Source organism: Lacerta agilis, chromosome 5 (genome assembly GCF_009819535.1).
Source record: "Lacerta agilis isolate rLacAgi1 chromosome 5, rLacAgi1.pri, whole genome shotgun sequence".
Classification (NCBI taxonomy): Eukaryota; Metazoa; Chordata; class Lepidosauria; order Squamata; family Lacertidae; genus Lacerta; species Lacerta agilis.
Genome location: NC_046316.1, coordinates 92,627,800 through 92,647,086, shown reverse-complemented (window position 1 = coordinate 92,647,086; position 19,287 = coordinate 92,627,800). Strand labels below are relative to the sequence as shown.

The following is a 19,287-nucleotide window of genomic DNA, read 5'->3' as shown; positions in this document are numbered from 1 at the left end:
TGTAATAAATGTTCAGAGTTAACTGTCAGCTCCGCATGGATTTTCCCTGGATTCGGTCCCTGCTTCTGATGTTTCCCTGTCAAGAACGATGCCAGCTGTCCCTTGACCACGGTCAACTGCACATCCGAGTTATTTCACGAGTTAATGTTTTTCTTAAACGATTGTCTCTTTGTTGGAAAATCAGCTTGTGAAATGTCTGGGGGGGAGGGCGGAATTATTCGTGCTTTGAGAATACAGAGCCTCTGCCCACACTCTGCGAGCTCAGCGGGACAGCTTCTAGGCATCCTGGCACCCACACATTTTCTGACATGAAGATTGTCCCTGGACAGGAACAGAGGTGTTGGCCAGATTGCCACTATGGTGGTCAGTCTGGGCCGTACACCGCCAGGGTTTTAGGTGGGAGCTCACAAAGCAGACAGCGCCATGGTCCCTCTTCCCTGTGAGTTTCCCCTGGTGTCTTAAGATCCGAGGGAGAACGCATTTCTGTTCCTCAGCCTGCCTTCCCATTCCACAGGGAGAGGGGAGAGTCCTGGAAATGTGTTCAGCTGGATTGTTTTGAGACACACCTCTGAACATTTGCACACTGTATAAAGTTGATTCACAGACGCAGGAAGTGAGTTGCCACAAGGCAGATTTCCCTTCCGTATTACTCATGCGGTAAAATGTGCTTCTGAAAGACTTCCCCAGTGCCGTAAAATTGCCATGGTACGCATGACGTCAGGATGATTTGTGTATTTTCTTTTGAGGGAGCTCTTCCAAGAGATCATTTTTTGCCATGAAAACAGCAAGTTGGAGGGAGAACGGCACCTCAGGGTGGTCCTTTTGCCCCAGAAATTGTCTCCCAAACCGGCTCATCTTGAGACTGCTTTGGGAACAGGAGTGTCAGCTGCCCTAAAGGAATGACACTTAAGGAGCCGGCCATTCCGAAATGATACTTGCAAAGGTCACTACAGAAGCAGATAAATTTGTTGCGTGGCTTTAAAAAACAACAACGGGATTTGGGTACTGAAATAGTGACTGCTACATATTGCATTATACCAGTGCCCCCTCTCTCCAAGATGTAGATTTATAGAGTAACGGAAGCATTGAAAGATCGCCTTTTGTGTGCTTGACTCTGTTTTGTGCCCTTTTCAAAAGAAGCCCAAAGGCCAGTACTGTTCTCTTAACAGTACTTCAGCCCTGCAAAAATTACTGTACAAAAGTTGGTTTTGGTTAGGGACGTGCACAAATCTCGCACACCTGTACAGTAGTTGTAAGTGATGGCCCCTACACAGGCGTTGCTACACCACGTAGGCTCTTCATGTAACAACCTGCTTGCTTGCAGCATTTGTGCAGATTTATTTAGTCATGCATGGAGCGCAACCCTGTTGCCTCTGAATTAACTTGCCTGCGCACTGTGCTATGCACCCCTTTTAGCAGTATTTGGAGATTTCCATACTTCCCAGAGTCAGAGGGAGAAAATAGGCAAGGGTTATTAACTTCTTTGCATCCAGAAGCAAGTAGTTTTCCAGGGCCACCACATGCATTTAGCCAGAAATTGCATTTCTTTCCTTCGCAGCTGAACAGGTGGTGGAAATGTGAATGAAGTCTTCTACCCATGCAGCTACACTCATTATTCATATAACTATTTAATCCTCAACACAGGGTTTAAAAAAAATGGGTCGTAACTGGGGAGGAACCCCTACACAGGGCAAGCTCTGACTGTCCCAGATTTCGAGCCAGAGCAGAGTCCCTGTGCTCTGGCCGATGGCAGTATTGTTATGAGTCCCTATAATGGATTTACAAAGCCACATGGTGGTACTTCACATATGCTAGCAGACCATCGTTTTTGGGCAGGTTTCGTGCCACTCCAGTAACATCCAAACTAACCTTTTGTTGGCCGTGCGAGAGTTGCAGAATTGAGGCACCTTTTGACAGCCGTCAGTCCTGAAATGCCAGCATTGATGCATCTTGTACCTTTGACCACTTGAAAAATGGGCCTTGTGAAACTCCCTTCTTGCATTGTGGGGCCTCAGTGGCACATAATTTCTGTCCCCTATTACAGCTGCTGCGTTTTCTTAAAAGCCATATGAGATTTGGTCCTATCGCTGCATTGCCGCAGGGTTTCCAGCGAAGTCTTCAGGCTGCCCAATTCAGGCCTTTGAGACCAGCTCAGTTCCTCGGTGACCACCTTGCATCGTAAAGTTTCATCCAGGCTACCTCTCCTGCTTCAGAGAGGAGCAAACACGTCTGTAGTAGAAACAGTTACCAGTTTTTTAGCACTAATAAACAGGAAGAATTAAGGGTGTTTGGTTTTTTTTCCATTTCCCCAACCTTCCTTGCTCGTTGGCTTAGCGAAGACCTGGAAGATCTCTTTTTAAGGAGCCTTGTTTTGACACTAGACGGTTTGAGCTGCATGATGCGGTGGTCAAGATTTCCTATGCTGGACAAAGGCCATTCATGGTGTCCTTTGCAGGGAAGCCAAGGTCAAAAGGCCCAAACAGAAATCTTTAACTGGCTGCTTCAACAGAGCTCTCTGTAGCCACAGAGACTGGTGGTGATGGACTTTCCTCTCCTAGCCATGCCTCTTTCAATCAGTGTTAAGTGCCCCAGTTTGCTGTCTCTGTGAATTGCAAGCTCCTGGTTCTGCCACAAGCTGGAAGGGAGTTGTTTTGCGGGTTCTTCCTTTTTTTCTTCCACTTCTGCGTTTAGCCAAATAAATGTCATTTTACCCAAAATGCTTTCAGGTTGTCCTTAATGTTTCAAAGATCAGCTGTAATCTCACTGCTTCCTTGCTGACTACGGTGCCAAGCTCTCATCTCACAAGCCATGCCGGATTTGCACAGCTCCCGCCACAGGTCCCCATAGCGTTGGGTCACAAGGGCTGGGAGGACCAGAAAGCTCTCAAATGGGAGATTCCTGCATTGCAGGGGGTTGGACTAGATGACCCTCAGGGTCCCACCCAACTCTATGATTCTGTGGCTCCAAAAGACACACCGTCCAAAAAAAACAGCAGTGCAGAAAATCCAAAAAGGGTTTCTAATCACACAGGTGTCTCCGAAAATTTTTACTCATCAGTCGGGAAGACAGGCAAACTAATGCCAGTGTACAGGAAGAAGCAAAGATTGCCAGTGTCGAAGTGACGATTCTTCAACATCAACTTCGTTGGACTGGTCATGTTGTGCGGATGCCTTCCAAACCAACACCCGTATTTTTCACTCCATAAGACGCACCTAGTTTTTTGAGGGGGAAAGTCCCCTTTTTTGAGGATCAGTTCAAAGTTGTGCATCTTTTGGAAGAAGAAAAGCCCCATTTGCAAAAGGAGCAGCTCTAAAGTTGTTGTGCTGCTGCTTTTGCAAAGCAAAAAAGACCCATTTTGCAAAAGGAGCGGCTCAAAGCCCTTTCTACAGTTTCCAGACAGATAATCTAACCAGCCAGTCACATGTCGCTGGGGAAACCAACAGCCTCCTCTGCAGAAAGGGAACCAGCGACCTTATCTCTCTCCCCGATCTCTTGCTGATCAGCTGTAAAGCGGCAGCCTTTCAACACCCCCCTTCTCTCTTTGTAAAAGAAAAAGCTCGATCTTCTTTTGGTCCCTGGGCAATTCAGCTCCAGGGACCATGCATTCGCTCCATAAGACGCACAGACATTTCCCCTTACTTTTCAGGAGGAAAAAAGTGCCGTCTTAGGGAGCAAAAAACACGTACTCTTATTTCCAACACAAGAATGGAAAGTGAAAAACTGGTGGACAACAGAAGAGGTTTACAGGTGCTCTCAAGGCAAATCTTTAAAAATGTAACATAAGCACTGATAACTGGGAAACAATGGCCTGCGAGAGCTCAAACTGGACTTCAAGGGTGTCATGGGCTTTGAAGACACTCGAACTCAGAACTCAAGGGAGAAGTGTGCTAAGAGGAAGGCACGCTTGGCAAATCCACACCGTGATCAACTCCCGCCCGGGAACCCATGTCCCCACTGTGGAAGGACATGTGGGTCCAGAATTGGCCTCCACAGTCAATTACAGACTCACTTTTAATGCCATGTTCATGGAAAACAATCTTACCCGGCTACGAGGGATCTCCAAAGAAGAAGACAGTGGAATTTCGGCAGTGGAATTTGCTGCCAAGGAGTGTGGTGGAGTCTCCTCCTTTGGAGGTCTTGAAGCGGAGGCTTGACAGGCATCTGTCAGGAATGCTTGGATGGTGTTTCCTGCTTGGCAGGGGGTTGGACTGGATGGCCCTTGGGGTCTCTTCCAACTCTAGGATTCTAGGATTCTAAGACAACGCTCTGGGATTGCTTTTCATGTTAGGAGCAGGCTAGGGATTAATAACCGATACACAGCATAAAATAGATTTATTCCATGTGCCCTGGGCACTTTTGACAATAGCTGCACATGTTACAGTTGTCCTGAAGTCATTCTTGTACAAAGGGTCATATGTCCATGTCATGTGCCCATCCCAAGGCGGAATCGGCCCTTTGCCTTGTCCCTTCCCCCTGCAAGGAAGGCCACATGTTGTTCTTGAAATCCCAGAGCAAATGCTGGCAAGATGGTTGGGGGGCTCTGATAGCCCTGCTGGGCACTCCTGTTCCTAGGCAGCTGAGAGACCGATTTCTGCTTTGCTCTCTGGCAAACCTCTGGCTGGGCAACAGCCTGGCTTGTCGTCCGGCTTCCTGTAATACATCCTGGTCACCACAGCCAGAACGAAGGTTTCCAGGACCAGAAGCTGTGCGTGCATCACTGCAAGCAAAGAAAGAGAGAGAATGAGTCCGGCCCTTTTCCCAGGGGAAGGTCACTGGCTTCTCCGCTTCCCACAAATGCAACCTTTGCCAACCTAGTGCCATCCAGATCTTTTCAACTACAGCCCCAATCATCCCAGCTGCAGGATGCCAGGGCAGATGCCTGACATTAAAAGAGAAGGCAACTGCTGATTCTCTAGTCTGGTGGCAGAGAGTTCCGCAGGGCTGTACCGCTAATACTGAAGGCTTGGTTTCTTTGTCCAGCAGCAGCAGCAGCAAGGCCCTTAGAATTGTAGAGTTGGAAGGGACCGCAAGGGTCATCCAGTCCAACCCCCTGCAATGCAGGAATCTCAACTGACCTCTTGCCATCTGACCTCTGCTTTAAAAAACCTCCAATTAAAGAGAGCCCATTGCCTCCCGAGGGAGTCCTTTCCGCTGCGGAATGGCTCCAACCATCCCAAAGTTCTTCCTGATGCTTAGTCGGAATCTCCTTTCTCGTAACTTGAGGCCGTGGGTTCGAGTCCTACCCTCCGGAGCTGGTGAAACCAAGCTCGCTCCTTCTTCCGTGGAGCAGCCCTCGAGATACTTGTAGACAGCTATCCTTAACCGCTTCCCAGTTTTCTTCCTCAAGGGCCACTGCTACCACCCCACAACACACCCTTAGGACGCCTCCTTTCTTTTTGACACCCCCACCACCACCAAAAACACCCCATCAGGTTTCCACTCACTCTGGGATCGCACTTTGGAGGAGAAGGGTGGGGAGCAGGCGATCTGGCCGCCATTCCCCAGGATGCTGAAGATGGAGGGCTGCAGGGCCGTCAGGATGAGGAGGACCTGAAAACAGAAGCACAGAAGGAAGAGTCTGAGGCAGCGCTGGCAATGAGGACCAGGAGCATGAAGGGGCTGGAGAAGCCTCTGGGGCATCATTTGGACAGTTGGCTTGGTTTACTTATATATATATCATTATTCATTTTTTAAAAACAACAACAGTGGTTTCATTCTGTGAGCCGCACTGAGATCTTCAGACGAAAAGCGATACACAAATTTCAATAACTGCAGCAGCAACAACAACAACAACCGGTATTGGTTTTATATTTATTAATACCCTGCTTGCTCTCTTTTTTTTTAATTCCCGGTGACTTACACAAATTAAAACGACGCAGACACAATGCAGAAGGCTAGAAGCACGTTAAAAAATAATAGTTAATTGCACTATAATAGAATTTAAAAGTATTTTTAAAGTATAAACGGTACACAAAGCCAGACAACAAAAGTTAAAAACAAATCAGGTAACCGTTGTGGAGATACGTCTTCTTAATTGCCTACATAAGCCTGGCCAAAAAAAAATTTTAAAAAGTTTGCAGCAGGCATTTAAAAGTTGAAACAGGAGGCACCTGCTGAATTTCTAGTGGCAGTGAGTTCCACAGACTGGCCTGATGACACTAAAGGCTCAGTTTCTCCTTGTTATCAAAGGAGCCTCACCAACTCTGCCAGACACTGCAGATTATCTGAGTGAATGAACTGGGATATAAGAGTTCAGGCGGTCCCTGAAATATATACCGGACCTAAGTTGTTCATGACTTTGTAAATTCATGCAAGGACCTTGAACCTGACAGGAGAGAGAGAGGGAGAGAGAGACGAGGTTACCTGGAAGCAGGCGAACTTCCAGCCCATGTTCTGCTCTGACAAGTGGGTTCTGGCTTGCCGAAAGAGAACCGCGTTTGCCCACAGAGCAAATAAGGTCGACACTCCCAGGGCGGTGTTGATCCACAGAGCCACGCTTGTGGCTGATATCTAGAAGGCAAGAAGGCGAGAACATCAGAGGAGCCGGCTGCGTCAGGCCAGGGGCCCATCTACTCCAGCACCCCCGGTTCTCAAAGTGGACAGCCAGGTTCTTGTTGGAAATCTTCAAGCAGGATTCGAACACACTCCCCTCCCGTGGTTTCCAGCAAGTGGCATTCAGAAGCATCGCTGCCTCCGGCTGTGGAGACAGAGCAGAGCCATCCTGGTTGGTAGCCACTGATCGCTTTATCCTCCATGAATTGATCTTTTCCTCATTTGAAGTTGGTGGCCATCACTGCCTCCTGTGGCAGGGAGTTCCATTGTTTAACTACATGCTGCCTGAAGAAGTCCTTCCTTTAATCTGTCCTGCATCTCCCAACCTTCCTTGGATGTCCACGACTTCCAGTACCGTATTATGAGAGAGGGGGGAAGGGGGACTCTTCTCTACTCACTTTCTCCAGGCCAAGAATCATTTCATAAACTTCTTACCATGTCACCTATTCCTCGCATTTCTCAAAACTGAAAAGTTGCAAAGGGAGTGTGAAATGCAGGTGTTGTGGAATCTGCTGCTACATGAAGAGGCTTAAAAGGTAAAGGGACCCCTGACCATTAGGTCCAGTCACGGACGACTCTGAGGTTGCGGCGCTCATCTTGCGTTAATGGCCGAGGGAACCGGCGTACAGCTTCCGGGTCATGTGGCCAGCATGACTAAGCCGCTTCTGGCGAACCAGAGCAGTGCACGGAAATGCCGTTTACCTTCCCGCCGGAGTGGTACCTATTTATCTACTTGCACAGGCATGCTTTCGAACTGGTAGGTGGGCAGGAGCAGGGACTGAGCAACGGGAGCTCACCCCGTCGCGGGGACTCGAACCGCCGACCTTCTGATCGGCAAGCCCTAGGCTCTGTGGTTTAACCCACAGCGCCACCCACATCCCACTTTAAAAGGAGGATAATATGTTTATGTATGCGACAACAGCCGCATGGATGCTTCTGGCTCAGAGATGGAAGGAAGAAATTACCCCGACTAGAGAAGAATGGCAAACCAAGTTGATAGACTATGCTGTAATGGCAAAATCAACTGGGAAGCTCAGAAATCAAGAGGACAAGAACTTTAAAAAAAGAATGGGAAACGTTTACAATTTATTTACAAGACCGTTGTAAGCAGGATATTAACCACACTTGTAAATTAGCAGAAAGTATGGATAATTTGGAAGGACAAAATTTGGATAGCATTGATATGCAGTTGTAAATATTATCACTAGGACCCGTGGAAGGGATGGGGGGATTCAGGAGATTCAGAATAATATCAAAATTTGGATCCTGGTTTTTGTTTTTTTGTTTTTTGCATGTTTACATTTTTTAATCAAATGAAATAATAATAATAATAATAATAATAATAATAATAATAATAATAATGGGAGGATAATAGATCCAAAGAAATGGCTATGGTATCATAGAGTTGGAAGGGATCGATAGTCAACCCTCCCTGCAATGCAGGAGTCTTGCGCATCGACGACAGATGGTCATTTAACCGTCATATGGCTGAGTAGAGCCTCCATGTGCAGGGAGAGTATATCCCCATGTGACATCTGCTGAGGAGCAACAGTGGGAGAGGGCTGTTTTGCCTTTGTGCCTTACTCTTGGGCTTCCCAGAGTCATCTAGGCGACCAGCTGGGAAGCAGGATGGTGCAGTCAGCCGAAATCCGTGGCCTGATCCAGGTGGGACCACAGCCAGGTGAACACAGGGAGATCCGCTGCTGGGTGTGAGCGTTTTGCCTGGCTGTGTCTAAGCGCACGAGGGAGAAGGGGCGGGTGTATCAAGCGACAATTCCTGCACCATACCCGGGTTGGGCTGGAGGACCTCACGGGTCCCCTTTCCGACTCCGGCTAAATTTTGGAGGGCAAGGCGGCTGCAGATGCCGGGACTTACGTCAGAGGTGTCGTACAAGCCCTCCGTGGTCAGAACAAGCCCCAGGAAGATGCAGGCTCCCTTGAGGAAGGCGTACTGGAAACTCCCCAACATGATCAGCTTCAGTTTTCGCCTGCAATTAAGAGAGAGGAGGAAGGAGGAGGAGGAGGTGGGTGTTTGTGCCCAGGAAAAGCCCACGTCCCGGTCAAAGCTCAAGCAACCTTTCGCTGTGATGGAAGAGGCAAGGGGGATTTCCCCCTCTCCCAAAACCATTCACCCCGAAACAACACTGGGGAGAGGGCTGTGTAGCTCAGTGGGTAGAGCATATTTTGTGCTTTTTATATTGTAATTGTATGTTGTGGCGGGAGGACCAACAGCAGGTGGCGCCAGAGCCCAAGGACACCCAGACTAATTGCAAAGAAGCAGGCAGACAGGTGTGGGGATCATGGCTGCTGGATCAGGCCAAAAGCGGGACCTGGGAGCCTTCCACTCACTTGGTCATGGTGATGCGAGGGCAACAGGGGCAGCAGCAGCAGCAGGGCCCCGTGCTGATCACCATCGGGGTGTCCTTCAAGGCCTTGAGCACAGCCTCCGTGCCCCCAAACCCTTCCACCATGATCAGCATCAGTAGGTAGAAGCAGACTGCGAAATACCTGGAAGAGGAACATGGAAAGCCATGCTAATAAATTGCATTTATTGCTCTGTTTATATTATTGGTTAAAAACAGAAAGCAATTTTAAAAGAAAGGCAAAGGGGGGGGGTGGAATGGGAAAACGCTGTTAGGAGTTTGCGGGGTCAGTCTGGATGATACCCAGGGGTCCCCTTCCAATCCTGGGATCCTGTATTGGTGAGGTTAGAATATACAAGGGAAGCTTGCCATTGTCAAGGTAACGGCTTTGGCAGCTAGTTAAATACCACAAGCTGGCACAGCCAAAGAAGATGTTCTGTGCCATAGAAGCAAATGGGTGGGCCTTGAAGGACACCTGCCTCACCAAGCTGCTAGGTGGGGAGTAGAACAGCAGCCGGCTGGAAGCAGGAGACACAGAGACCTGCAGGCTGTGTGCTGGACTTTGGGCCTTCTCCGGAAACCGAACGAAGAAGCAAGATCCGTTGGGGTGTTGATACTGCGTTATACTCGCAGATTGTGTATACAGGTGAAATTCGAAAAATTAGAATATCATGGAAAAGTCCATTTATGTAAGCAATTGTTTTCATTAGCTACTGGAGTTTAATATATGAGATAGACTCGTGACATGCAAAGTGAGATACTTCAAGCCTTTGCTTGTTATAATTGTGATGATTATGGCGCACAGCTGAGATTGTGAATTTGGGGTTCTCATCAGCTGTACGCCATAATCATCACAATTGTAACAAATAAAGGCTTGACATATCTCGCTTTGCATGTCATGAGTCTATCTCATATATTAGTTTCACCTTTTAAGTTGAATTACTGAAAGAAATGAACCTTTTTCGAGTTTCACCTGTACGTGCCAATAAAGCCATATTTATATCCTAAGGGCAGCACAGTCTTCCTTTCTTGCAAGGAAACAGAAACCCAGGAAAGTGCTTGGAACCCCTGGAGTCTCCCTCCGCTTGGAGATCGGGGCGTTACAAAACATTGCGATAAAACTCAATCCCAAAACCCACAGAACAGGCGCAGTAAAACAACAAAAAACACTTTTGGTGCAAACCGTATCATCCATCCAGTCATCGTAATCTGTCAAGTGCCTGGGAGAAGATCGCATAGCTGTCCAGTATCCCGTATTGGCCAGGATTCCCCCGTTTTTAAATGTGTTTCCCGCTCCTGTCCCGGATGGCTCAAAATTCCCGGGTTGTGTGAGGAAGTGGATGGGGTGCTTTGGGGCAGCACCCCGAGAAACGTGCCCCCCGCTCAACAGCTTGTTTCGCTCCCCTCAGAGTCCGGCCGTGCGCCTTGCAGGCCTGCCGAGCAATGCGCTGCACGCCCCTCCCTGTGCGGCGCGGCGCTCTGGCCGGGCCCGTGGGTGTCTGGGTGGAGGCGGTGAAATAGAGGCGGGAGGGCGGGCCCACGGACTGGGCTGGCCCAGCGGAGCGACCTCAGCCAGGTAGAGCGAGCTTGGGAGCCTCATGCGCGCTGCTGTCGGACGGGAGTGAAAGAGGCGAGGCTCCATTCCTGCCGCTTTTGCGCCGAGGTGCGCCTTCTGCATGGCTACGCGGCTGCTGAGCTCGCCTGGAACCCGTCTTCGCGCAGCTCAAGCCCATGCTGGGCGGCCGGGAAGCCGCGCAGTTCCCGGGGCAGGGTCCCGAGGAGATCAAGCAGCAGCAACCGGGCGCAGGTAAGCCCAGGAGTGGAGCCTCGGCATCTTTTCCCATCGGCGTTAAAATATATAATATTTTGCCGCGTTCTAGCTGCTCCGCCCACTTTTGCTTCTGGCTCCGCCCACCACTGTCATGTGACTGTCATAGGTGAGGCTGCTGATCCCTTATTTTCAAATCTGAAAGTTGACAGCTATGAGAAGATGTAAAGTTTCAGCAAAGGATGTTAAGGACAGGGCTATTGTTTTGGCCTGTCACTATCCAGCGGGATGCAAATTTTGTCAAATAAAAATTTGGGTGGGGTGGGAGGGTCTCCCCGCGGAGGCCTACTCACGCGCCAATGGCCATCTCCACCACAGTCATGGAGCGGGGGACCCAGAGCCCAAAACAGCAGAACACCGAGACCACCTGTGGCAGAGAAAGGGAGGCAAGGCTAAGAATGGAAAAAGGGCAGAAGCAATTGGATGAGATGGGGTGGGGGGCAGAATCCTACTCTCGCAGCCACCGACCAGATGCCACCAAAGGGAAGCCCGGAAGCAGGACCTGAACACAACAGCAGCTGCTCCCCACTCCTCGAATCGTAGAGTTGGAAGGGACCCCCAGGGGTCATCTAGTCCAACCCCCTGCAATGCAGGAATTACAGCTGAAGAACCCCCAACCCAGGAGCCATCTTCCAAGGTGCCACTAATTTTGGTCCAGGATCTCCCCAGTACAGGATCATCCCGGCCTCAGTTACTGACTTACTGCTCTGCGTACTAAATGCATTTCCCTGGCTGCCACCAAGGGCAGCCCCATGGATCGTCATTGCAGTAGTCTAGAAGGGGGGGTACCAGAGACAGGTACCCGCGGCAAGGCATCTTTCTGTTGCCGTCCAGAAACCAAGGGATGGGCACTTACGGTGGGCGCGGAGCTGCTCCAGATGAGGGTTTTCATCTTGACGAAGCAGCGGACTTTCCTAGAGAGGTACAGGGCGTCTTCCACGAAGATGATGACGGATAGCAGCGTGAGGAAGGTCGCCATGCCGGTGATGGCGAGGTCCACGAGGTTCTGCTCTGCAAGGAACAGTGAGCCAATGTTTCTGGCAGCTCTTAAGAAACATCTCTGTGTAGTCGGTAGGGCATGAGACTCAAGAGTCACGGGTTCGAGCATCATGTTGAGCAGAGGAGTCCTGCATTGCATGGGGTTGGACCAGATGACACATGTGGTCCCATCCAGTTCCATAGTTTTAACTGGGGGCCGCTCGCCAACCCCTCCTCCCATTTTGCCCTTCCCCCACACCGGACCACCCCCTTTCCATTCTACCCACCCTCTCACCGATCTCCACAAGCCCCTCCCTTCTGACCCCCAAGCCCCACACACTTTTAAAGGCACTTCACACATCAGCTTGTTAAACCGCTCTGTGAAGCCCCTCTCTGCTCTGTTAAAATTCTGGGCGAGGGGAGGCACTATGCAAAGGGCCCCCCTCCTTCTGATGAAGACGCGTTTTACAGAGGGACGTTCCTCACATAGCACAAACTGCACAGCGTGACGACATCGTACATTTCTATTTATATAGGAGGAAATCAGCCCCCGGCTGCACTAGTCCTTGTGGATAGGCGTACACCTGCAATGCGGTCCTTCCAGGATATTTAGCTGAGATTCCTACATTGCAGGGGGTTGGACTAGATGACCCCTGGGGTCCCTTCCAACTCTACGATTGTATGATTGTCACCTCCACCGTAGTAAAATTCCCCCCTCCCCCCCCCATTGTAGTCACTTGCCATTTACAGGTTTCTTTCTGCAAATATCTCCTGCCCCTGGCCCATTAGGTAGACCCTTCCTGACACCATAATTCTTTCCAGGGAGGATCAGGACCCAACCATGGAGAAGTCTGGGGAGCCCACCTGGCCCTGGCCCTGTGACCTGATCCTCTGACGGGAGAGAGGGGCATTGGTGGGGCAACTACGTGTGGCCTGGGGGTGGCACAGACTGCGGGTTAAGTTCCAATCATGTCCAGTTAAAACAAGTCGGTAACCTCGGGCCATGGGCCAAATGAAACCCTGCAAGCTTCTCTGCCTATCTGTCAAGATTCAGGGGTCAGCAACCTTTTCCAGCTGTGGGCCGGTCCACCATCCCTCAGACCTTGAGGGGGACCGGTCTATATTCTTTTGGGAGGGGGTGAACGAATTCCTATGCCCCACAAACAACCCAGAGATGCATTTTAAATAAAAGGACACATTCTACTCATGTAAAAACACGCTGATTCCCAAACCGTCCTTGGGCCGGATTGAGAAGCCGATTGGGCCGCATTTGGCCCACGGGCCTTAGGTTGCCTACCCCTGGTCAAGATGCCTCCCAGTCTCCACCCCTTCCCAGGCCACACCCCTTGGTCACCCTGCTTAAGGTCTTTGCCCTGGCTGGTGTGTGTTCTCGAACTCTGACCACCATCTAGATGGTGTGAGCATCTCTAGAAGCCTCTGACAGTATGGAGGTGTGAGTCACACCTGTCACCTCTCCTCTGGCTCCGCCCACTCCTGGCAATGCACTCCCCAGAAAAATTGCACTCCTGGCAATGCACTCCCTCCCAACTGTACCATTCTGTGATTCTATGACCAAGGCTGACAAGAGTGGATCCCGCTTGTAGTATGGACTGGACCGGGTGGATCCGTGGTCCATGCCCTCATCAGCTTCTAGGGATGCTCTCTGCCTTTGCAGGTAAAGACTCAGCCAGGTAGAAGGATGACGCTTTGACATACCTGAAGGCTCCTGCAAACCACACTAGGGCCATCCATCACAGGAAGATAGGAAGCTGCCTTTTATGGAGGCAGACCATTGCATAATAATAATAATAATAATAATAATAATAATAATAATAATAATATATTATTTGTACCCTGCCCATCTGGCTGGGTCTCCCCAGCCACTCTGGGCAGCTTCCAACAAATATTAAAATATTAGCATCTAGCTCAATATTGTCCACACTGGCTGGCAGTTTCTTTCCTGGGTGTCAGAAGAGTTTGGATTTGATATCCCTCTTTTCACTACCCAAAGGAGTCTCAAAGCGGCTAACATTCTCCTTTTCCCTTCCTCCCTCACAACAAACACTCTGTGAGGTGAGTGGGGCTGAGAGACTTCAGAGAAGTGTGACTAGCCCAAGGTCACCCAGCAGCTGCATGTGGAGGAGCGGAGACACGAACCTGGTTCACCAGATTACGAGTCCACCGCTCTTAACCACTACACCACACTGGCTCCGTCAGCCAACGGAGTCTTTCCCAGCCTATCTGGAGATGGCAGAAATTGAACCTGGGACCTTCTGCACCCAAGGCAGAGGCTTCTCCGCCTAAGCTACAACCCTATCCTTAAAAACAGAGCAAGATTCCAGTCCTCATTGTTCTGAGCTCCCTTATACCAAGTCAGACCGTTGGGTCCAGCTAACTCAGTACTGTCCACACTGACTGGCAGCAACTCTCCAAGATTTCAGCCCTGCCTGCAGACCTGGGACCTTCTGCTTGCAACTCAAGTGGTCTGCCACTCGCCTCCTCTGCACCCCTGCAATTTCCGAATCCGATCCCCTGGCGCCACAAGGAGGCAGGGGACTCTCCTCCGCAGGATTCTGCAAGACCCTTTGCCGCAAAGCAAAGGGAGACAATGTTTCTTTCATAGGTTCAAACCCCTCCAGCTTTGCCAACTTACGCTGAAGCAGCTGCAGGGCGGTCGGTGGGTGGGAGAAGCAGGCGACCGGGATGCTGAAATTGTGGATCAGCAGGTGGATCAGTTCAGGGGCGAACCTGTGATGGAGATGAAAGAACCCCCCTCTCCCCATGAGATAAGGGGCTTCGAAAGCTCTGCTCCTCCCCAACAAGCCCCAGAGCAACACAGAGATGCCTTTGCCAGGTAATATTCATTACTTCCCAACCACTAGATTGTGTCCAAAAAAAACACAAAACAAAACAAGGTGATATTATCATTTTATGCACTCTGTGCATGCACAGCATTGGTCTTGCTTCATTATTCAAGTAGCGCATGAATGAGCGAAGAAGGAAAATTCCATGCTGGGTGTCATTAGGAAAGCAAATGAAAGCAAAACTGCAGTTAACGTAACACTGTTATACAAATCTGTGGTGGAATACTGTGTACAGTTCTGGTCGCCTCGCCCCAAAAAGGATATTATAGGGTTGGAAAAGGTTCAGAAAAGGGCCACCAAAATAATCAAGGGAATGGAGGAACTCCACGTGCAGCATTTGGGACTTTTCAGCTTTGAGAAATGTGAGGAACAGGTGACATGATAGGAGTTTATGAAATGATGCCTGGCATACCAAAAGTGGGTAGAGAATTTTATTTTATTTTTTTCCCTCCCTCTCTCATAATACCAGAACTTGTGGACGCCCAAGGAAGCTGAATGTTGGAAGATTCAGGACAGATCAAATGAAGTCCCTCTTCATGCAGTGTTAAACTATGGAACTCACTGCCACAGGAGGCAGTGAGGGCCACCAATTTAGATGGCTTTAAGGGAGGATTAGATGAATTTATGGAGGAGAGGGTTATTGGGGGCTACTAGCCAGGACAGCCCTGCTCTGCCTCTGCAGTTGGAGGCAGCAATGCTTCTGAATGCCGGTTGCTGGAAACCACAGGAGGGGAGAGGGCTCCTGGGGTCGGATCCTGCTTGCGGGTTTCCCACAGGCATCTGGTTGGACACTTTGAGGACAGGATGCTGGGCTAGAGATGCCCTTGGCTACATCTAGCAGGCTCTTTCCATGTTCTTTTGAGTTTAGCAAGCACACTTGTCAAAAAGTGCTTCAATTAACTGAGTGGATTCAAACTACAAGAAAGAATTCAAAAGAATGGATTCAAACTACAAGAAAGAAGATTCCACCTAAACATTAGGAAGAACTTCCTGACCGTAAGAGCTGTTTGACAGTGGAATTTGGTGCCAAGGAGTGTGGTGGAGTCTCCTTCTTTGGAGGTCTTTAAGCGGAGGCTTGACAGCCATCTGTCAGGAATGCTTTGATGGTGTTTCCTGCTTGGCAGGGGGTTGGACTGGATGGCCCTGGTGGTCTCTTCCAACTCTAGGATTCTATGATTCTATGTGTGGGACCGCTTTTAAACAGAGGGAGAAAAATTACGGGCGCGCTAGTTTGCTTTCCAGTCTGAGAGCAGTAACCTTCCCCGATTCAATTTGTCACGATTTATCTCATGCTTCATTCAGCATCTCGGAAAGATCACAAGGTTTTAGACACGGAGGAAACTATCCTCGAAAAGATTTAACTGATGAGCCGACCAACAATTTGTCAGAGACAGATGATTCATGGGCTACAAATTAGTTTGCTGGTTGACGGACCAAGCAGTTACTTCAGATATTGTCTGAAGGTTCTGGGGCCCAGCCTGTTTTACAGACCCCTCTCAAATGAGACCCTCCTCGCCCCCATTCTTGACCAATGCACCTCAAAGCTCCAGGCATCATCATCATGGATGGAATACCCATACCCGCCAATATTTTTCCGATGGAAATAGGGACGTCCTATTTAATAATAATAATAATAATAATAATAATAATAATAATAATAATAATACTCCACCCATCTGACTGGATTGCCTCAGCCACTCTGGGCGACTTCCAACAAAGTATTAAAACACTATAAAACATCAAACATTAAAAAAACTTCTCGATACAGGGCTGCCTTCAAGTGTCTTCTAAAGGTTGTATAGTTCCTTATCTCCTTAGCTTGGGGGGGGGGGTCGCATAACTCCATACCCTCCAACATTTCTCCAGTGAAAACAGGAAAAGCGGGACATTCCAGGTTTAAATCAGAAACCAGGAGGCTTCTGTAAATGCAGGACTGCCGCTGGAATATAGAGACACTTGGAGGGTCTGGAACCCAACCCCTCTCAGCCAAAAGTGGCTCCACATAGAACAAGGCCCCCTGGTTGCTTACCGAGGGTCTTCCACGAGGTCCAAAGACTCCATAGTTCCTTGCTTATAGGCAGCTTCCTCCGGGGGTCCTATCAATCCTGGATCAGGCAGCAAGCAGCCGACTCCTTCTGGTCCCGAGCCCCAGCATAGCCTCCTCTCCGGCGGCTGTGTTTGCAAAGCGAGGTCAGAGTCCTGCTGCTCAAGGCTGCTGGGAGGGCTGGGGAGTCGGGGCCCTTTTTGACTGACTCACATCCCTTTCTTCTCCGGTTCTTCCCTGGCATTTGTACGCCAGCAAGTTCATTGACAGAGAGGCCGCGGCACCAGCCAACACGCTGCTCCGGGGTTAATGACCCAGGAAGGGGCAACGGAGAGCGAAAGGCATGTCCAGCGTCACACGGGCAGCATGCCAAGGAAAACCACATTTCCACAGGAGGGGCATCTCTCTCTCTCTCTCTCTCTCTCTCTCTCTCTCTCTCTTTCTCTGCCAGCCTTTGATTCCACGTGTCCTTATTAAAAACCAGGTGCCTTGGCCAGGACAGGGAATAAAGGGCTTCTTCATGCAGCGCATTGTTAAGCTACAATACGCAGTTTCCTTGGATGTCTTTAAAAGAGAATTAGCCAAATTCATGGAGGAAGAGAGGGCTATCAGTGGTGACTAGCCAGGATGGCTGTGCTCTGCCTGAATGCCAGTTGCTGGAAGCCACAGGAGCTGAGATTGCTCAGATCCAGCTTCCCAGTTTCCCACTGTTCAGCCCCTGTGAGAACGGGATGCTGGACTAGATGGGCCATTGGCCTGATCCAGCAGTCTCTTTGTATGTTCTTATACTGTGTCCAGTTCTGGGCACCGCGGTTCAAGAAGGATACTGACAAGCTGGAAGGTGTCCAGAGGAGGGCAACCAAAATGGTCAAAGGCCTGGAAACGATGCCTTATGAGGAACGGCTTAGGGAGCTGGGTATGTTTAGCCTGGAGAAGAGAAGGTTAAGGGGTGATATGATAGCCATGTTCAAATATATAAAAGGATGTCATGTAGAGGAGGGAGAAAGGTTGTTTTCTGCTGCTCCAGAGAAGCGGACACGGGGCAATGGATTCAAACTACAAGAAAGAAGATTCCACCTAAACATTAGGAAGAACTTCCTGACAGTAAGAGCTGTTGGACAGTGGAATTTGCTGCCAAGGAGTGTGGTGGAGTCTCCTTCTTTGGAGGTCTTTAAGCGGAGGCTTGACAGCCACCTGCCAGGAATGCTTTGATGGTGTTTCCTGCTTGGCAGGGGGTTGGACTGGATGGCCCTTGGGGTCTCTTCCAACTCTAGGATTCTATTTCAATCTTGCCAAAATATTCTGTTCCGTTCTCCTTGCCATATCTCAGCTCAGCTAGCCAATAACGTCTTGCCAAGGTGCTGAATTTGAGGGCTTCCTCTGGCACTCTGCCACTGAGCTATGGAGGCTCCTTGGTCAATTGTCACAACTCATTCTGGCTTCGAAGACCTGATCCTCGTCTGCTGCCTTCCTTTCCCTTCTCCTCCCCTTCTCCTTGTGTGTCTTAGTAATTTGTAAACTTGGTGGCAGGACCGCCGCCCCCGCCCCGGTTTTTATTGATGTGAGCTGCTTCGAGAGCCGATAATTGTATTTTATGGTTTGCACTGAAATTGTTTGATTGCTATAAGGAAACGACTCCAAGGTCAGTTGTAGCAGAAAGCTATTTGGAAATTCGGGACTCTGAGAAGCAGTGGTGCCTTTCCTGAAGGTCCCGGCATTTTTGTGGCAATTGGAGGCTCCGCCTTTATGGGGAACAACTCTCCCCTCCTGTGGTCTCCAGCCACCGGCTTTCAGGAGCGTTGCTGCCTCTGACTGTGAAGGCAGAGTCGAGTCACCCTGGCTAGTAGCCACCAACAGCCCTCTCCTCCCTCATGAATTCGTCCAACCCTCTTTGAAAGCCAACCAGGTTATTAGTCATCACTGCCTCCTGGGGAAGTGAGTTCCACAGTTGATGAGCTAGCCATTGGGGGCCGGGTGGACCTGGCAGGTTCAATGGCAAGCTGACAAATCACCCACACCCCCAAAGTCAACCCCAAATGGAAATGCTTTTGGAGAAGCAACAGCAGGTATGTGTCAGGCTTCCGAGAATCCGATCCCTCCCACGGTGGCCGGCCAAGAATTAGATAAACAAAGAGAGTTCTTACCAAGTCTTTTATTCAATATTCACAGAGAGAGGCTTTGAAAAAGTGCCTCTCTTGCAGGGATGGCATTGATCCGAGTAAAGCCCCACCCCTTCTGTCTCTCCTATTATACGCCATCCCTACGTTGGCTGATCTGTGCCTTCTGCCTCTGGTTTTTGTTCTCCTACACTCCATGCCCGCCGGGTTCCTGGAGAAGAGGGGTCTGGGATGCTTTCTAAAGACACTGAGTCTGTCTGCTCTCTCTGCCCTGGGGCTTCCTCCTCCTGGTCCTCTCCCAATATTTCCTGGCTTCTCCCCTCTGCAGCCTCTGAACTATGACCTTCGGCAAACCACTCTTGTAAATCTATACTGTCTCCCTCTTCTCTGGAAACTGCTTTATTTGTCATGAATAAATGTAACCCCACCCCCACCCCCCATGGTGGTCTTAGGGTGAGTCTTGTACGGAGCGCTCCCCAATGAGGGCAGCCTCCGATAAGCCACCTGAGAGGCAGGTGTCAACTCCCAGCATCCTTTGCAC

At 49.7% G+C, this 19,287-nt stretch overlaps 1 protein-coding gene across 1 annotated transcript; it reads right to left on the bottom strand.

Moving 5' to 3' along the window:
• Nucleotides 1-4,313: 4,313 nt before the first annotated feature.
• On the bottom strand, nucleotides 4,314-16,841 carry SLC51A (solute carrier family 51 subunit alpha). The gene is made up of 9 exons (XM_033150906.1): nucleotides 16,615-16,841; nucleotides 14,375-14,469; nucleotides 11,600-11,754; nucleotides 11,037-11,110; nucleotides 8,902-9,060; nucleotides 8,429-8,540; nucleotides 6,364-6,510; nucleotides 5,445-5,550; nucleotides 4,314-4,717 (listed from the first exon to the last, which is right to left on the bottom strand). Exons 1-9 carry the CDS (start codon nucleotides 16,644-16,646, stop codon nucleotides 4,569-4,571), a joined length of 1,029 nt encoding a protein of 342 aa, XP_033006797.1. The 5' UTR covers nucleotides 16,647-16,841; the 3' UTR covers nucleotides 4,314-4,568.
• Between the last annotated feature and the right edge of the window lie 2,446 nt (nucleotides 16,842-19,287).

Coding starts and splice junctions, on each gene's coding strand:
- SLC51A (XM_033150906.1), bottom strand. CDS start 16,646: ATGGAGTCTTTGGACCTCGTGGAAGACCCTCG. Junction 11,755..14,374: donor CGCCCTGCAGCTGCTTCAGC/GTAAGTTGGCAA, acceptor TGTTCCTTGCAG/AGCAGAACCTCGTGGACCTC. Junction 5,551..6,363: donor GGAAGTTCGCCTGCTTCCAG/GTAACCTCGTCT, acceptor TTCTGTTTTCAG/GTCCTCCTCATCCTGACGGC.